This window comes from Melanerpes formicivorus, unplaced genomic scaffold (assembly GCF_026170545.1).
Source record: "Melanerpes formicivorus ecotype bairdi unplaced genomic scaffold, bMelFor1.0.p_v2 SCAF_20, whole genome shotgun sequence".
Lineage (NCBI taxonomy): Eukaryota > Metazoa > Chordata > Aves > Piciformes > Picidae > Melanerpes > Melanerpes formicivorus.
Genome location: NW_027142372.1, coordinates 13,014,325 through 13,034,915, shown reverse-complemented (window position 1 = coordinate 13,034,915; position 20,591 = coordinate 13,014,325). Strand labels below are relative to the sequence as shown.

Here is a 20,591-nt window from a genome sequence, read left to right as displayed (position 1 = left end):
AGATGGAGACCATGGGTATCCTCAAAGCAGAAAGCAATAGATCTATTTAACATACCTTTTCTTGTTTCCTCACCTTTTCCACACCTTTGTAATGTCAAACCACACATCTGTTGCTCTGTGTTTCAGTCGCTGTCCAGCACTGTGTGTCTCCATATATCCTTAAATCTCACCAGGTTGCAACACAGGCCACCCGAGCTGCAAGTGAACTCCTCTAAACTGCTGTTTGAAACCCCCTGATCAAAGTGCTGTATGGGAGGCTATGATCACTCTGCAGTCATCAGTCAAATAGGCTGCATTTATTTCTATTACTTTTTTTTTCTTCTTGATTTTTGGGAAAATAATTTTTCTGTGTTAGAAGAATGGAGGTGCCAGGATCTTATTGTTCCCTGTCAGGGTAATGACAGCCGTGTGCTTACCTGGATGTCCAAGATATGATAAAGACTTTTCTGCAGCAGAAAGAAAACAGAAAGAGACTATTAATCGTGTCTATGATCTCTAAATGATTCTCCTTGCACCACATCTTTTTGATACAGCAGTGATATTTATGCTCAATGAATGTTGTGCAAACAGGATGTAGGCTAGGTAATTTGAGACAAAAAAAATCATATATATATATATATATCAGAAAAAACTATGTGCAGTAGTCTTCATTCATCATTTTGCTGGCTGTGGTGGGTTGAAAATTCCCACACACACTAAATGTGACAGACCAGCTCAGTTGGAAGCAAATGAAAGCTGTATTTACTAGCAAAACTGCAATCTACAATGGAATGCAATGAATATGTACAAAATATACAGTATTCACAATATTTACAGTTATTTACACTTAATAAACAGCACAAGGACCTCCCTGCCAAAGACCAGGGGAAGCTAATAGCTTCTCCCTCCCTGTCTCCCCCTTGCACCCCTGTATATAAAAAGGACAAGAGACAGAGCAGAGAAGTTAGAACTTAGCCAAAACAATGCAGCCAAGGTCAAGCAGAAGCCAGCAGAAGCACAAAGTATCTCTCAACATGAGGAAGCGAGAAGAGAGTGAGTGTTTCTGTACAAATAGTTTAAGTCCCTTATCTCTCCAATGGGATTGTTTAGAACTATCATTATTTTCCTTTTCACACCCAGTAGTGATTTATTTGTGTTTTACAACTTTCTGTTCAAGATCTGTGAAAAAATTTTGAAGGCATAGCCTGAAACTACCACATTGGCAGACTTGGAATACTTTCTGTGTTCAGCTGGATTGAAATATGGAGCCTTCAGCCCAAATTCTCCTTTCCTCATTCAGTTTTTCACAGAAAACAAAATGCTGGCTGGAGATTTCATTTTTAAAATTCAGACAAATTCTATATCACAGCAGAAAATACTGCATGTAAACTTCCATCTGTACCTCCTGCCTCCACTGGAACAGTGTGAAACCTTGCAGAGTTCTTATCTGCTTCCAAAACAGAGTTTTCAAACTAGGCCGACTTCAGACACCTCTCAGCTGGAAGAGCTTGTAAATCTAGGGCATCTCATCCCCATCAGCTGGCACAACCTAAAGTGCCAGAAGTTTGGGGAATTGATGAAATTCATTGCTAAAATATTCTAGAGATACAAGTTGCTTCAAATGGTGCTGCTAGGCACTGCTCACCAAAGACCATGTGAAAAAGCTTAGGCACTGTCAAAACGTCTGTTGTTGGAAGCACGAGTTATGATCAGCCCTAAACTGGCACAGTGAATAATTCTTCTCTGGAAGCTGTGTCCTCTCAGGGCAGAAAATGCAAGGATTATCATATGGATGCATATGTCTCTTCCTATCAATGAGCCCAAAGATTCTGTCATGGAGGCAGTCTCATGTACACTGTAATTTCCACCTCTCTGCAGAGACAGGTTGGTTTATTACCCTGGCAAGGATACAGTTCGGTCTTGCAATCCTAAACTACCAACATAGGTGTTTGCACAATGTTCTGGAATACATGGTACAGGAAAAGCCCTCTTTTAATCTGCAATTTCTTTAGGCAGTGCAATCTGGTTTTGAAAAACTGCCACATTGTGACTCAATTCCATCTACCATTTAAGAGTCAAATTGTATTTAACCTGCATTTTAAACCTGATCGTGAACTCACTGAGTTCCAAAACATTGTGGCAGTTGTTGTGCAGTTGGTGTCTACATATAAGACCTTCATAAACTAATTTATTTCCTTATTTATATACAGTGGTGAGGTAGTAATTGTCTTTTAAACAGAGAACAAGTAACCATTTCAGCTGATTGCCAAAGAATAATATACTTATCACTTAGGTTTTGTAAATCTAGATTTAGTGCTTATCCAGAAAATAGTGCTCAGCTCCAAGTTGTCACCACTGATGCTGAGTCACTGGAGATCATCAACGTTTTAAATCAATAAATTAGGACTTCATGGAACTTTCATTCATAACGGTAGTAGAACTTGCCAGATGAACAAGATCCTTCTACTTTCCTCTAGGAAATGTTTGTTCTTTGACCTGTTTAGAATGAGCTATTCTTCTTTTTATTTTCATTTGATTTTGTTTATTAACTGCTCCACTAGTTTTCTTTCTGTAGCACTAAAATACTGCTTCATGCACATACAAAAAGATATCCTGGAAGTTACCTTCTTAAAGAGAAGTCTCAAAATTGCTTCTTTACCTCCTGAGTGTAGGCATGACAATAACTTAAAAGTCATCAGTAGCCCTCATTTCCTGAGGCTTTTGGCAGTGCCCAGCTCCCTCCCCATCATTACCGAGGTTACAATGCATTCATTCATACCTGGGCAGAGACTAAAACCATTGCAGTATCTTCTCTGTCATTTCTCTAAATCTCCCAAGCTTTCTAGCAAATTAATTGGTCTCTATCAAAACAGTCTTTCTTTTGTGATTAAATTCTCATTTTATCTACCACTTCAGTGTTCAGAGAGGAATGAATTCATCTGCCCTGCTGTTAGGACACCCAAATGACGTGGGTAGCAAGTTTAACAATTAAAGAGGACCTCTTTTCTGAATCCATTCCAGACAACCACTGAAAAATGTTACAATCTGGGAACCAGTGGAAAGAATTTGTTGTTTATCATTCTGACCTGTGGCCCAAATGCATCCACCTCTAACTGAGACTGGCATATGAAGCCATCTTAGTGGCACCAGGGAATTCCTTGTAATATGAATAGGTGGTTTTTACAGTTTTTTCTATTAGTAGGTCTGCCATGTATGCTCAGATGTTCATCATCAGAAAAGTTGATTTGGGCATGAAAAAGTCTGTGCTAAAAATGAAAGAGGAACTGTGTGGATTGATGGGAGGAAAAGTCTGTAAAACCTTTCTGCTCTTGAAATGCAGTGGATGAAAAATGAAAGAAAAATCCAACTAAGTCTATCCTATTTAAAGTTCATTCCATTTAAAGAAGACATCCAGCATCTTAGAAAGAAGATAGGCTTAACACTGCTCTTGATGAGAAGTGCACTGAGGAAGAAATAATATGTAGCTGGGTTGGCTGAATACAGCTCAAGTGGTCTCATAAATGTGAAAAGCAGATAGATCCCCAGTCCCTAGGCAACACTGATGCTGTAACAGGTGAATAGGTGTAGTCTGCTCTTTCAGGCTTGGTCAGATCATTTTCTCTGATGCTGCTGTTTTAAACATAAGGTTGGTTCTCTCTGGGGGAAAGAATTGTGATAGATAAAAAATAACATCATTATTTCTTTGGGTTTTTGTCAAAAGTACCTTTAGTGGAGTAAATATTATAGTGACCTTCCAATGTCCTCTCTCCACCTGGAGAAAGCAATTGTTCTTTTTTTTACCCAGGTTATGACCACCATTCAAGAAGTGTCCCTTGTATTTGTGGGTACTTGATTTATTTTAGAAGTAATTGATTGCACTTTGCATTTATAGGTGGGAGAATGGGGGGAAAAATAATAACAATAAAAAAGATTCATTTAAAATTATTCATATATTCTAGAAATAAAGAAACCACTTTTGGCTTCCTTCTGAATCTTCAGAGAAATGCACTATGTTTGATGTATGCCCTGGAGGTAACAAGCTTCGAAGCAGGCATTCAGCATATGATAAATACATGTTAGAATTATCTTTTTGCCTTCACTCGAGGCCATGAGCTGGGCTGGGTTGAACCTAGTGTAAACAAAAGTCTTTGAAACAACTTCCAAAAAGTGGCTATTTTCAAGCATCCTTCACCATCACTTATTTGCAGTCCGTGAATGGCATTTTGGTTTTCTGTAAGCACACAAATGAGAGTCTAAGAGTGCAGCAACAACTCTGGATAGAGTTTCAGCACTGCTGTGGAAAGCAAGCAGAAAAAAAAAGTTCTTTAAATTCACTTGTGAATCTTATTCTCTAGGTTTTTTTCTAATATTTATGATGTCTGCAAGAGGGAGAGAAGAACTCTTTGCATTGCCACTCTGACAACTTTACAGGCAACCCAGTGCTCAGCAGGCTATCCATGCATCCACCTATCCCTTTTACCCTGTTATTTTTGCATTGTGGCCCTGCTCTACTCAGTCATGAACCCTAATACTTAAGGAGCACTTGAAGTGTTCCCACTGAATCCCAGGAACATCTTGGCTTCATCACTATTGAAAACTGCTCACAGAGGGACTTGTACTAGGGCATGAAGAAAGAGCCTGATCAATACTTTCTTGTCTCTTTCTTTGGTGCATTAGTATCACCAAGGTTGGAAGAGACCTCAAAGATCATCAAGCCCAACCTGTCACCACAGACCTCATGACTAGACCATGGCACCAAGTGCCACGGCCAATCCCCTCTTGAACACCTCCAGGGATGGTGACTCCACCACCTCCCTGGGCAGCACATTCCAATGACGAATGACTCTCTCTATAGTATTCCTTAGCAGCACTTTTCCAAGCAGACTGATCAGCAAAACAAGATAAAGTCATGCTGAAACTTGCATTTGTTGGATCATTAATGATTAATATCAGTGACATTAAGCATCTTGCTGTTGTTCAATAAAACATAAAATATTTCTAGAAATGCAGAAACTGCAACCATGCTGCAGAGTTAGATTTAATCTTTGACCTTCTATGTGCCTAATTAATATTACTTTTGGATTTGTTGCTGCTGTTGCAGGCTGCATCATAGACTGGACAAAAGTATTCATTCAGTCTTTCATTATTGAGCAGTATTTTTATTTTTTGGATGTAACTGGTGTGTGCCTTTGGAAGATCACAAGGCACCTACAATACATAGCCTGCAAAAATCTGCCAGAATTAAAAAGGCAAAATGCTTCCAAAACGATTATGGTCAATTTTGTGCTTCAGGAAAGACTTTTGCTAAGCTGCAGTTGAATTATTTCTGTGATTTCACTAGAATATTATGTATGTAGGAAAAATATAGAATAAACTGAAAGAAACACTTTAAGTAAAAAATATAATATAATGCCTACAAGCATTATGGCAGTAAAACAATGACAGCTACTAACAAGTTTAGATGACTCCTAGCTTTAATTTGTGCTTTGCATCTGGCTTACAGCCCCAAATCATTGTCATGGCATGACAATGCATTGTTATATTTACGTAGTTTCATCCAGATGGCTTCCAGAGTGCTTTGTGTGTTGTTCAACTCTTGCACAGTTTACAGGAACTTGATCCACTATGTCAATGCAGCTATTGCTGTAGTGACGTACAGCAGCTATTTGTGTCCATTTAGTAAAGGCTATGCATGGTTTTAAGAGGAAAATTTGTAGAAGAGATTAGGGAGAATGTAGAACCAAGTTACAATTTGCCCTGACCACAAGTCTGGCAATTAAAATGTGTATGTGAAGAGTTCAGTACACACTGCAGTTGGTCAGGCCCTCTGTTCATCAGCCCAACCGGGGCCACCAATAGCAGGCCAGCACATTTGGTCATTGTGCTGAGATGAAAGGTGACTGAAGAATCATCAGTATCACTTTGTTTAATGCACATACGTTATACTGTTTCCACCCAGTAATTCACCTGCCCAGTTTGTGAATTCTGATGAGCTCCCAGTGCCACATCATGTGGTTTGTTGTCAGCTGGCAAGCTGGGCTTTGTGTCCCAGGGAATTCCACAAGAAATGCTCATGACTGACATTTGTGACATCCTCATTCCTGATTGATTGAGAGTGCAAACTTTTGTGATCGCTCTGAAAATGTGTTTGTCCTTGTAGATGTAGCAGACACAGAGCTGTGGAAAATACATTGCTTCCTTAAGCAAATACTGGCCACTCAGGTGCACACATACTGAATGACAGTGTCAAAGTCAAAGGCACTGACAAAGAGCAAGAAGACTGCAAGAGATTGTATAATCCTGTTTTCATATTTTCAAGAACACAAATAGACAAAACGTGGCTGCAAAAGCAGTGGACTTTGGTGGAGAACAAATACAATAACAAAATTTCCCTAGGGAATCTCTAATAGAGACATGAATTAATATATCCCATTATTTTTTATCTTTTATGATATATAGATGAGGGAGCAAACGCATAATAATAGCACATAATAACTTCAACTAGAATATGCCCTGATAAATGCAAACTGACACGCAGTTTTAATTTGTTTGTTCTTGACTGGGAATCACAGCATGCAGAATCTTAATGAGCTACTGGGTAGTGATCACCAACCCCAGACACGTTTATCTTGCATTGCATTTGCTGCTTGTGGCAGCTCTTTAGTTTGGGGATATCGGTACCCCTCTTGGAGACAGTTTCTCAGTGGCTTCCTAGAGGTATCCAGGTTATTACTGTATGTTCATACTGTTGCTGGACAGTAGACATTCAGATGATTCTTATGCATTTAATGTCCTTTGTTCCTCTGTGCTCTGAGAAGCCAGTAAATAAATTCTGTCTTGCTACAGGAGCTTTAAATAAGGCTGTCAGATAAGAATCCAGTTTTTATAGTGGTTTGTGGTGGGTTGGAGTTTGCCCCCAGCATTAACTTTTAAGCCAGACTAACTCAGAAGCAAATGAAGCTGTATTTACAAGCAAAAACTACACTCTACAATGGAATGCAATGAATAGGTGCAAACTATACAGGATTTACAATATTATACAGATATTAGCAAACAACACGGAAACCCCCTGGTCAGAAAGACCAGGGAAGCTGCTCCACTGCCCCCCAACCTACCCCCCACCCCTCCCAAACCTCTCTATACCGAGAGAGAGGAGATGAGAGAAAAGCAGTGTTAGGCTTATCTCAAGGCCAGCCCCAAGTGTGTTATCTTCTCCCTAGCGAAGCAATAACAGCCAAGATCAGAAGAGAAGAGAAAAGGAATGGGAATGGAAGTCAAATGTGAAGAATTGTTATGATACAGCTTCTCTTATTCTGGATATTTATCCAATGAATTTGTTTAAAATAATCTTTTGTTTTCCTTTTTACACCCGACAGTGATTTATTTATAGCTTTCTACTTTTCTCCTTGAAATCCACAGCTAAATGTTAAAGGCATAGCCACAGGTGTTCAAGAGGGGATTGGACGTGGCACTTGGTGCCATGGTTTAGTCATGAGGTCTGTGGTGACAGGTTGGACTTGATGATCTTTGAGGTCTCTTCCAACCTTGGTGATTCTGTGAAAACTCCTGCATGGTCAGATACGTTTCCATTTTTCTTGAGGGTAAGATGGGGTTAGTGTCTGTATTCTTAGATGCTAATACTTTTCATATATCTGCCCTGTGGCAGAAATCTGACAAGACTGTTTTTTCTTGAGACAATACAGAGCCATTTTGCTGTTGTGAGAGTTGTCGTTGCACTGTCCCACCAGCTCACCATAAAGCTCAGTGTGGAGGAGGATTTGAAGTTCTATTACACTCTGGCTCCTCTAGGAAACAGCTACTAAAATTAAGCTGTGATTCCATTTGTTTCCCTACTTCTCCCTTTAGCTAGCCTTTGATGCAGGCTTAATTCTTCTCAGTAGATACCTGCCATCTTGAACCTCCTGTACTCAGTAAGAGAAAATTCCTGCCAGTTTGGAACCTTAATTTTTCATTTTATCTTCTCAAGCTTTGCATATAGTTTGGAAAAGGCTTGCAAGATTCAGGGAGGGGAGGGGTGGAGTTGACTGCTGAACTGACATTGTTCTGCTCAGAGCTATCCTGGGTGCTGTTACCTAGACTGTGTTTTCACACAGTTGTTTTGAAGGTGCTCATCTCCTAGCCATCCTTTTACTGACTCCTTTGTTACAAGACACAAAAGCTGCTTGCTTGCACTCTCAGAAACCTCCATGCATAGTGAAGCTATATTTTTGATCTCCCACAAGAATATCCAGTGGTTAAAATCTACTTCCTATCAGTCCATTATGACAGCAAGCGTTGCTCACTCATTACACTTTCAAGACTGTACTTCCTCACAAGCTACCCTGGAACTCTTGCTCTACATCCATCGCTGTATTTCCCTGATGTCTTTCAGTTCCCTGTTAAAAGTCTCTTTTCTCTACAAAACCCTGATGACTGAGCATAGACTACTTGCTGCAGTAAGATGCTATCAGCCTCATGTCTGTGTATTTTTTCATAGAGTTCTGGATGCAGAAATAGGGGAATCAGACTTTTTCCCCCTGTGTTTATAAAACTCTAAATATGACAGACTTACTAATATATCAGGCTGTATGCATGATAAGCACACAGTAGATGATAATATGGCTTATCACTCCACAGAATAAGTTAACCTTTCATATTCAAATGCTCAGTAGGGGTAGCCTGAACACAGCCAAATGCAGCTCTGGCCCAGGGTATTTGCCTTCTAAGTTAGTATTTTTAATATGAGTCCAGATGATAGCTGTTTAAATAAAGTACTGAACTCATCTATTTTATTCTTAATTTATAGTGGTGCTTAGGGGATGTGCAGCTATTTAAAAAGAGTAAAATCAATTAACTTGTGATCCAATTATATGTGTTAGCCACTATGGGGTTTCATTTTAGTGCACTGGATCAGATTCTCCCAGTTAAGCACTGTGCTTTGAGAATGTAAACTTTTCATTTTGAGATACAATGAACCTGTAGTTATTTTTCCTCTGTTTCAAAATCTAATTCCTATTTTTGTCTTTTCATAGTTTTTAAATTCCCTTGTTTACATTTGTGTTTGAAAGTGACCCAGTATAAAAGTAACAGAGTTTTCTAAGTACTAGGAAGCCTATTCTTTATGAAAAGCTCTCGGGGCAGGCAAAAGAGTTCACTTTATAGATATTACAGACTATATTTGTCCTTTGCAGTCACAAATCTGTGATGTATTGCACTTTTCATGTTATAAATTCAGAGTAGATACGTGTGACAACTTCTGTGATTCGATCATTCTGCTTTTTTATTCATCTTGAACAGATTTTCGTCTAATGTTCCAGACAACTTCAAAATACCCTCTGTATTTATATGTTCAGTTTTGGAATGCAAAAAAGCTGGGGCTGAGCATACCCTTATGTTTCAAATTATTTGTCTTGGCACAGCCTTCACAGGTAGATGTCATTTCCTTGATCTGCAGAGTTATGGCCCCAGCAAGTCTACATGGCCTTTCTATACTACTAACTCACTGTAGTTGAAGCTACTGAGAATCCTTCCTAATGATAATCCTTCCTAAATAAGTACTTAATAGGAATACAGAAGAATACCAACCCCAGCTGCAATATCCTTGAATCAGATATCCTTAAACTGGCTGGCACATCATGACAACCTTTTCCATTACAATCTGGCACTGGTAGGGTAAACATATTTCTGCTCTGCAGTCATGCACTTCACCTGTAAGAGGGAGGCAGCAATACATTTATTGATGTAAGACAGTGAGTTAACAAAGTTCAATGGTAAATGAGACAGTGATTAACAAAACTTGATGGCATGGTGCACTTGAGTATTTACTACTTAGAGGACAGCCTTGAACAGCACTGTTAAGAACATCCTGCTGAATTATGAGGTTTGGAATGGAGCCCTTTGTGTTCTAGATTCTTCAGAGGGGATTTGGGGTGTGGCTGGATCCAGACTTAGTCCCAGACTTAATTAGTTTATCTCTATATGATTATATATGCACAATCTGTCCTTTGTATCACCTAGCCAAGATTTCAATGTTTCAGCGCACTTATTCCTAATTCACTTACCGAGTATGTGGCACAGTGAGGATTCTCTCAGCCTTGGGCAGTAACGCTGAGGGACATCCCTACTCAAGGGGAAATCCTGGCGTGCAGCCCACTGTCATGCAGGTGAGCTCAGTGGACCCTGTACTGTCCACTATCTCTGAAGTAACAACAAAGCTGGTTAGGGGTTTGGAGCACAAGCCCTATGAGGAGAGGCTGAGGGAGCTGGGGTTGCTTAGCCTGGAGAAGAGGAGGATCAGAGGAGACCTTATTGCTATCTACAACTACCTGAAGGGAGGTTGTAGCCAGGTGAGGGTTGGTCTCTTCTCCCAGGCAACCAGCAACAAAACAAGAGGACACAGTCTCAAGCTGCACCAGGGGAGGTTTAGGCTGGATGTTAGGAAGAAGTTCTTCACAGAAAGAGTGATTTGCCATTGGAATGTGCTGCCCAGGGAGGTGGTGGAGTCACCATCATGGGAGGTGTTTGAGACTGGACAGGGCACTTAGTGCCATGGTTTAGTTGATTAGATAGTGTTGAGTGTTAGGTTGGACTCGATGATCTCAAAGGTCTTTTCCAACCTGGTTAATTCTATTCTATTCTGTTCTATTCTATTCTATTCTATTCTATTCTGTTCTGTTCTGTTCTGTTCTATGTAAGATAGTTGTCTTCAAGCCATATTTACATATGGACTACAGATGTTTCTTCCAAATTTGGCATGAGCTAGACATTGACCAGCACTGTGGTTTGGTGGGTGTATTGCTCAAATTAGCCCTTGGCCATTGTGTTTTAATCTGTCTCCCCTGAACCTACATGACCATGGACATCCATTACAACTGTCGCTTGAGCAGGGTTACAGGAAATAAAGATCAGGTTAGGGAGTGAAGTGAGACATAGCACAAAACATTTATCTCGCTGGCTTCACGACTATGGGTCTGCATAAAATAGCCACCAGATCTTTCAATATTTCGCCCTAACAGGTCTTACTGTTCTCAAGGTGATCTAAGGACTATTGAACACTTAACTGAATCACACTAGTGGATTAAGGAAAAGATTTTTTTCAGAAGGATCAATATGAATTAGGAGCAGATGCCCAGTCATATTTAAGGGTTAGATTCTTTAAGCTTAGGATCCTTGGAACTTTAGTCACCCTCATACAGGTAAATAGAAATTATTTGGTTCTGAATACATGTGGAAAATTTCTGGCCCTTATGGTTCTGATGTCTCATTTTATATATGGTGAAGCTGAGACAATAAGAAATAATAGAAAAATATCAACCAATCTAATAACTTATTTTCAGTTAGAATAAGAGGTGTGCAAGTGTGCTTTCCAGTGACAGCACTTTGCTGAGTAGAAAGGACTACAATCTTGGTAATCATCCCTCTATTATTTTCAAGATTCTTAACAGAGCTTTTCTTTTGATTTGTTTAAAAGCAAGTGAAAATATTCTTATATCGTTAATTTAGAGTTAATTAAACTGCAAATGAGCTTAATGATCTGTCTGAAACAATGCTCAATTGCAACCTGTTACATATTAACTATCAAAAGCAAAAGAACCTCTAATTATACTGGGTAAGCTAGAAATAGCCAATCATTAATGTCATCCTTCTGTAAGATCAAGTTTGAGGCTGGAAAGCTTGAACTGAATGCATACACACATATCATAAAGCTAAATTGAAAAAGGGGTTGGAAACTAAAATCTATTTGAAGAAATAAAAGATAACTGAGGACAGGGACCCAGTGGTCTCCTCTGTATTTTACTATGAGGAAATTCATTTTACCTACTATTTGTCCAGAGTGTGAAATTTATATATTAATAAAATGCCTTTTTCTGAGTTCAATATGCTAACAAAATGTTCTGTAGTGTTATAACTTCATATGGTCTAAAAGCCATTTAGTCTACTCCGGTCGTGAAGCCGCTTGAGTGATATATTGTCATTGACGACGTAGCTTTTAAGCAGTGCACATGCAGCAAAGCCCATTTGTGTCATTAAAGTTTGTAATTTTGGACTTTTGAAGGCTTAATCCATAGAAATGATAAGATTTCCTAATGATCTATAATAGTACTGCTGATGTTCAGCACTTCTCAGGATTAGGTATGTTATCATTCTGGTTTATCCACCTATAAAGCAGGTATTATCTTACCTCTCTTATATACAGTGCTTTTAGTATGTCAGCCTCAAGTATTTGAGAGGTGAAGACTATTATTAAGTCTGACCCTTACAAGCTTTTCAAATGGCTTGCCTAATGTTTTTCCTACACAAATAAGAATGATGTTTTATGCTGTTTGTCTGGATAGTAAATTAGAATGTTCTCATAGGGCTTGGCTACCTTAATAGCATAGTGGTGCAACAACTTCACAAGGGCATAAAAATTCTTCTACTGAAAGAATAAAGTAACATTGACTTGTAGTCATGTAGACAAAGTGATAGCACAGGGCCAATTATTCTTTGAGTCTTTTAGAGTAAACTCTCCAAAAAACAGTTATGGGAACACTTTGTGACAAATGTTTTATGTATTGATAAAAGTGTAGTGACAACTTAATATGGATTGTGAAAACAGTAGTCTGAAACACAAGACTGGATTGTTTGTAAATACTATTACATTCAAGGGCAAGAATGGGCTCTATTAGTTAGCTTCCTTTTCTGCACAGCTGGGAGCATAGTTCCTTCTCTGATAACATGTGCACTTAGGTATCACTGTATGTATTATCAGGATTCACTTTCCAGCAATATGAGATGAACTGCCTTCTTGTGATCAAAATCTTCCAAAGCTTGATTTCTATCACATTGCTATTTATCTGCCATCTATTAAGTGGAGAGCAGCTGTAATGTGCTACCTTATATTTCATGAGTCAGAATGTATTATTTAGAGTCTGTAACATTGTTTCAGTCAGGGATTACATCTTTCTCCTGTTGTGGTAAATAATTAATGCTGGATTGGAAGTTTCATGTGTGTGTGGTCATTAATTGAAAATAGTAACCAACCATTTCCCTTGTGTTTTTCTCCTAGTTTCAAGCCACAGTAAAGGAGGGAGTCACAGGTGTAATAGTAAACTTAACTGTTGGTGACCGAGATGACCCAGCAACCGGAGCATGGAGAGCTGTCTACACCATTATTAATGGAAATCCAGGGCAGAGTTTTGAAATCCACACCAATCCCCAGACTAATGAGGGAATGCTGTCTGTTGTCAAAGTAAGAACAACTTGCTGTTGTACTGTACTGTCACTGTAAGGCCCACCCACTGGATTTACTGCATAAGAGAAGGCAAAGCAAACATAAATTATACTAAGACATATAGTTTGCATCCAACCCTTGTCCAAATGCTATGTGTAACACTTTCCTCTTCATGGTAACATTTCTTCCTTCATAAGGACCTGTCTATTGCTAACTATGTTGCCATTGTACTTAATTAACAGCTAGTTTTGCAGTAAGCATCACAATTACAGAATCATAGAATGATAGGAGTTGGAAGGGACCTCTGGGCATCATCTAGTCCAGCCTCCCTGCCAGAGCAGATTTACCTAGAGCAGGTTGCACAGGACAGTGTCCAGGTGAGTTTAGAATCACTCCAGATATGGGCACTCCACAACCTTGGTGGACACCCTGTTCCAGTGCTCCTCCACCCTCAGAGTAAAGAAATTCACCCTGAATTGTAGATGGAGCTTCCAATTTTCAAGTCTGTGCCCATTACCTCTTGTCCTGTCATGGTGCACCAGTGAAAAAAGACTGGCCCCATCCTCCTGACACCCATCCTTTAAATATTTATAATCACTGATAAGTTGCCTCTCAGACTTCTTTATGCTAAATAGCACCAAGTCCCTCAGCTTTTCTTCATAAGAGAGGTGTTCTAGTCCCCTAATTAATAGTGAGACTGTACAACAACTTTTTTTTCCATGACTGAGGATAGAATTCAAGGGCCACATTTTGTTCTCAGAGAACACAGCTGCAGATACCCAGGAAGTAAGGGGCTGAATGGGAGGGCTGTCTTTGGTCCTACATTTCTTAAAGTCTTTGCATGAAGATGATCCTATATCAAAAACACAACCACAAAAAACAACACAAAACATTAGCCCTGGTTGCAGTCTGCACCATAATTTTCTCTCTTTGCCTTCAGAAAAGACATTTTCAATTTTAAAGACAAATGGCATTTATTTCCATTTTGGTGATTTTGATTTCAAGGTAGGAGTTGAGAAAAGTGCCATATGTTACTTACCATGTCTACTAAGTATGACTGCTTTGTTGGCTAAATGCATGTTGCATCACAAAAGAGCATATATATATATAAGAATTAAATTATAGGCATGAGCCATGGCAAAGAAATATATACCTTTTGCACAGAGGGAGATCTCCATCTCTCATTCTGTCCATTACATCATTCTCTTCAATGCACTTCGTAATGACCACTGGGTCTGATGTTAAACTCTGACCAAGTATCAGATGCAGTGGATGCTGGTGTCCCTTTCTGGCCAATTCCATCTTCTACAAGTCTGCCACGGGGTACAAGGGAAAAATGTGAAATACTGTCTTTGCACCTTGCACTTTGATTGTGTGATATGTTTTACAGCCTTTAGATTACGAGATTTCAGCATTTCACACGCTGCTGATCAAAGTGGAAAATGAAGACCCACTGATTCCAGACATAGCCTATGGCCCCAGTTCCACAGCAACTGTTCAGATCACTGTTGAGGATGTGAATGAAGGCCCAGTTTTCCACCCAAACCCAATGACGGTGACAAAACAAGAAAACATCCCTATTGGCAGCGTTGTGTTAACAGTAAATGCCACTGATCCAGATACTTTGCAGCACCAGACTATCAGGTGAGTGCAGTACCTTCTCATTTTTGCTCATCAGGAAGTGAGCATGTCTTTTGTGCACAAGAATTTGCTTGGTAGTATAGAATTAAACTCAAGTTGTCTGGGCTGGGTTTTCTTCCTGCAATGAAGAGATTCAGTATGATAAAAATAAAGAACTGCATCAGACAGGGGGTGGTAATTTTCCAGACTATGAGATTACTGTAGTAAAACAATTGAGTGCCATGAGCAATAAGACAGTTTTGCATGGTGTTTCAAAATGATTTTTAACCTGCCTGTTTATTCATTTTCCTTCAGAAGAGCCAGAGAAGGCATGTAAAAATTGGCAATGTGTATAAAAATAATTTATCTGGTTTACATATAGTTTAAGTCAGTTTAAGGTCATTTATAATGTCTCTCAGTGAAATAATAACCATTTATCTATGAGCAAGAGCTGAAAAAATGTTTCCCAGTGAAACACTGTAGCTGCAGTAAGCTAAGACTTGGCCTTGTCCTGAGAGATGGAAGTAAATGATTATTTCTGTGCTATGATAATATAATCCCACATGTGCCATGTCCCAATGAGCAAAACTAGGCATTAAGTAGTGCCATTATCTTACATTTGGATATACCTGGTCTCCTCCTGTGTTTTAAGATTTATTGACAAATTAAAGATCAGCCACTTTCTCTCTAATATTAAATTGGCTTTCCAGGCAGTTTTTCTCAGTGTTTGAGAATTGCAGGCTAGGCACTACAACTGGAATCTACATCTGTGTGTTTTTTCCTTACTTAGGAGTCCAATTTCCCCTAGATATTTCTCCTGTATGTAAAAGGACATAAACATCTCTCTGAGAATGGCTTCAAAGCTTTACCTGAACGATGTGCACTGTCAATAGATGTAGATTTCTCTACTATCCCATGGTTGTTTAGCAGTGGTTGGGAACTTCTTAAACAAGGTTTGACTTATGTTACATCAAAAAAAGAAAGCTACTGATTATGAAGATGTTCTCTGTCAGTAACAAGTGCTGGTTAGCATGCCATTGCAACGGACAGCCCTGACAACCTTGGACTCAAATGATGACAGGGTAAATTTAGGCAGGTGACTGCATAAATGAGAAGAAAATAATGCAAATATAATGGAAATCTGGGGAATGGTGGAATGATTCAGGAAAGACTACTTTGACTACTTCTACATCCTTTTGCTAACACAACAGGAAAGCATAAAAGTGTTTTTAAAAGATCCTTTTAACACTAAGAGTTGTTATCGAAACACATAGTTTCTAGCAGTGTGAAAGGAAGACTGCAGCGTATGGATGGAGCTCTAATTGACAGCAAAGAAGAAATACAAGTGAAATAGAACTGAGAAGTGCATTTGCAATTAAGGACAGGGTGAAACTGCATGTATAGAGGCCAGAGTTCCTCACTACTTTGGGTCTGGCCAAAATATTTTCTCATAAGATCCTGCAGGCAGGTGTGTGTTTAGAGACTGGGCTCAGGTCCAGGAACTTTACAGAGAATGTAGACCACACTATGTGTTTCTCAGGCTAGGCTGACATAAGTTATATTATCAGAATGCTTACTATGAAGATACTGGTAAAAGTAAAGCCAAGCAGGCACAATACAGGGTTATTAAATGAGATATTACAGTGAATATTGATGACCAAGAACAAGCAGTGGGTTTTGTCTGAAGAAGCAAAGAATAGCACATTTATATTGTGTGCTGTGTGAACAAAGTCACCCCCAACAAAGTATATGTTTCAGTTTACAATGTGCAGATGGATACAAACAAAAGATCAAGGAATTGGTATTGTTACTTCCCCACCCCCCCAGCATATCTAACTGAACATGTCTAACTGAAGGGATATTTTTAGGGAGTTTTCTATACAAAACTTGTGGGAGGGGTTGAAAGTTTATGAATTTCGTAATCAGGACATTTAGTCATTCCACCAGATATAACATCATAAATGCATTTCAAGTACTATGAATAGTGCATAGAAACCATTTGTGCCATTGTCCACATCTACACTGAATTTATTCTCTGAGCATTGCCTATCTGAGTTAGATTCAAATTACTTATGGCTTTGAAAAATGTGGCTTACTTTGTAGAAATTCCTAAAGACAGCTCTATGTTTTGAGGCAATTTCCTTTCTTGTTCTTCAGCTTGGAGTGTTTTTTTGCAGACAGAGAAAGAATTTCATTTAAAAGCTCAAACAAGCTGGTAGAAATGTATTACACTGAAAAAAAAACATGACTCCAACTATTTGTGCTACTCAGAAACATGTACCTTGAGCTCTAGCTATTTGTCTGCACACGATTAGCAGTGAACTTTCATGGTGTCAGCTCTTCTCTGATCCACTGGCGTTAACATTTCAAATAGACTCGAGGGAAAGGTAGAAATCATCCTGGAAACAAGAACTGCATGCTCATATTGACCAGCTAAATAATGTAGGCATTAAGTTTAAACTTGTTCTAAATTATACCTGCTTAATACTAGGTTAACACTGACTTTCTTAGCTACACCCAGATCTATGATTTCCTTTGACAAGTCTGCAATGAGTATAGTGAGCTTTGTGGTAGGAAGGAGTATGGAAACAGTTTTTCCTGAACACTTAACCTTTGGGTAGAAAACAATATTTGTTCCACTGTGGTCACTCATAAAGAAAAGGAACCTGTTCCAGTTGGATGACATTTCTTAGAGTCATTAACCTATTTTGACTTTTAAGTGTTTAATTCCCTCCACAGTTACCAGCTTTTTTAGAATTAAAAGAATGGAGGAAATCTGGCAGGCCCCATTGTAATTATAACTCAACAATTTATTAATAGAACAGTAATGAAGTTTCTGAAATTTGATTTCTTAATCAGGGATCATTGTTATTTTTGTGCCAGATTTAAGAGTTTAATTTTGGGTGCTTCTTTCCAACCTCTGAAATTTTAATCAGAAGTTTCAAGTGTACATGTCAATGAGAAGTTAAAGGCCAAATTTAATAACTTTTGCTACCTTGGGAAATTAAAGGAAGAATCTCACTCTCTGAAATCCATTATTAAGAGTAGATCTTAATTAAACATAGTTACAGTCCTCAATATTTGTCTGCGTGAAGGGATTGGTTTCAGTATTTTTCCCTCTTTTGGATTCAACAAGTCCAGGATATTCAGTAGTTAGACTTTTAACTGCATGTAAATAAGTTGTTTGCTGCAGTGTGTTTGTCATTTTTAATTAAAGCAGCATTGTTTCATGGTTTATCGTGGCAATAGATTTTTATTGCCTACTGTGCTCTTGGATTTTAAATTATTTATGTAAATATATTACTGCAGTATTTATTTTCTGTAAGCAATGTGACTCAGTGTTTTAGAAGTATCCTCACAAGAAAGGTTTTTATAGCTCTAAAGCATATCTAATTCGTTAAGTAGAATTAAAATGCAGTATTTGAATCTGTAGGACTTAGAAATGGAACCCAAACTGCAGTGAGTATATGTAAATCAGAGAGATGTGTGTGTCTGTGTTGTGTTTTGTTGTGTTTTGTCTGCACCTGAATCCAGCTGACCCCACACAGTATAAGTGGCTTCTGGAAGCATAACTACATTTCTTAGTGGGGGAGTCTCAGCTGTAGCAATCTAAAACCAAGAAGCTTTGCTTGGAAGTTGGCATCCTTTTATTTTAGTCTGGTGTCCTTGTATCACCATATCATTAATTTAGGGGAATTACACAAATATGAAAGCAGTAAATTTGTTTGAGATTAGACATTTCAGACTAGAATAGCCTGTGATTCCTGCCAGGAGTTGCTGGAATTCAGTGGAAATGTTCCAAACTCTTATTAGTGGCAACCATGATCTGCATACTCTGTCAAAAACATGACTGCCAAAAATTCTCTAAAATAGTGATCATAGAACCATAGAATGGTCTGGGTTGGAAGGGACCTCCAAAGGCCATCTAGTCCAACCTCCTCGACAGTAAGCAGGGGCATCCTTAAACAGATCAGGTTGCCCCCAGCCCTGTCAAGCTTCACCTTGAATATCTCCAGGGCTGGCACCCCAACCACCTCCTGGGCAACTTGTTCCGGTGTTCCACTACCCTCATGGTAAAGAACTTGGTGAAACTATACTGAGGTGAGATTTATGATTCAGTTTTTTCCTCCAAATCTTAAATACTTAAAAAACAAAACAAAACAAAAGAGAACTCACTGGGAAAAAAATAAAATCAAATGAAATGCAAGTTGCCTTCTGTAACTTTTCTGCCAATCACCACCCTTACATGTAGACGCCATATAAGCCATGCATTACAACAATTCAAAAAGCCTTTTCCTTTTCTTTTGCCAGGAATTTTTTAGAGGTCGTGAACCCCCTCTGAACAAGGATGTGACTTCAAATCACATTCTTAATAGACACTTAGGGGATCAATTTTGCATACTCTTTGTTGTTGTTGTTGTTGTTGAACACTAAGCACTTTTGTTGCAAGTGGAGGTCAATAAACTGTCTTTCTGGGATATGCTACAGTCACTTACTGAAGTACTATATAATGAGAGAAGGATAGAAAGTCATAAAGACAGAATGTTTATGAAGTAGCACACTTAGTCATTGTTAAATATGTCTCCTAGAGACTGAAGGACTTGTCTTTGATTCCTAACAACAGGAGATTTGTTTTCCTTGTGCAGACAGAATAATAGTGCTACTGTTATAAATGAATGGTTGAGCCATGCTCTCAACATGCAGTACTGGAGTTTTTCACTCTAAGTTATACCTAGGAGCATCCCAAGTTGGCTCTGCAGTTTTATTTATGGCCTGCCTAAATCCAGCCACTGGGAATTTGTAGTGCAACTCTAGATCTGAAGTTCCCATATACTGGACAGTGCACGTTGTTTCTCTTTCCCTTTCTCTAAGTTAGAATGAAAGACATGTAGAGGGGCAATCTGCTCAAAGCAAAATGTTTTTCCTCTTCTGTCTTTGCTATAAAATTTCAAAACGTGGCAATACGAACTCCAGAGAGCTGCATGTGCTGAGGTAACCAGCAAGGAATGGTGGAAAGGTTCAATCACTTCTGAAAGGAAAAACTTGGTCAGTTCCCTCATGTCACTGGTAATTGCAGACAGTCATCTGTTAGCTCTACAGTATGCTATACAACAGTCTGCTTACTGGAACAAATTCTTGACTGTGTTAATAATATTATCTGTAAAGGCAATTACTGAGAGAAACTTATGTTACTATCAAACTACTAATATCTAAAGGGAAAAATAATGAAAAAGTACATTGTCTGTTGGGAATTCTTTCTGGTCATTGACCGAACTGATTTTCACTTTTTATTTACTGAACAAAGTAAACCCATTCCTCCTTCCCCAGACAGCAAACTTTCTAGGCTTACAGCAAGATGAAAAAGAAGCTAAATTATTTCTGGGAGTGGTACTGTTCCTCCTTTATTCTCCTCTTATACCTATGGCCACACTGATGTAAGGATGGTAATGGCTAAGTGTAAAATCTGGCCCCATTTTTCCTGTTCAGAAGATGATTTGTAGCTGGCCAGCACTGCATGGATGTATAACTGAGTCTGAATTAATGTGGAGGAAACAGCTGCTAAAAAAAAAAGGTCTCTGGTGGCAACTACTGAGATGAGACTGAAGAAAATAAATGACTAGAGTAACATACCAGTGCTGAGAGAATTAAACCATCTGCCAAATCTGGAAGCCAGGTCCTATAAAAGCTGTGGACAGCATCTAACTTTGACCATTCAGGAAGGCCACTTTCAACTCTGTCGACTTCAATATCAGAGCTACACTATTACTCCTAAGAGTAG

General features: G+C 38.8%; 1 protein-coding gene across 2 annotated transcripts in view; it reads left to right on the top strand.

The window, feature by feature from the left end:
• CDH13 (cadherin 13) overlaps positions 1-20,591 on the top strand; it is a 517,521-nt gene that overhangs the window by 440,480 nt on the left and 56,450 nt on the right. For both annotated transcript variants that reach the window (XM_068150857.1, XM_068150856.1), the window contains exons 9-10: positions 13,028-13,210; positions 14,583-14,836. In XM_068150857.1, coding sequence (XP_068006958.1) covers positions 13,028-13,210; positions 14,583-14,836 — 437 coding nt within the window. The remainder of the gene's footprint in view (positions 1-13,027; positions 13,211-14,582; positions 14,837-20,591) is intronic.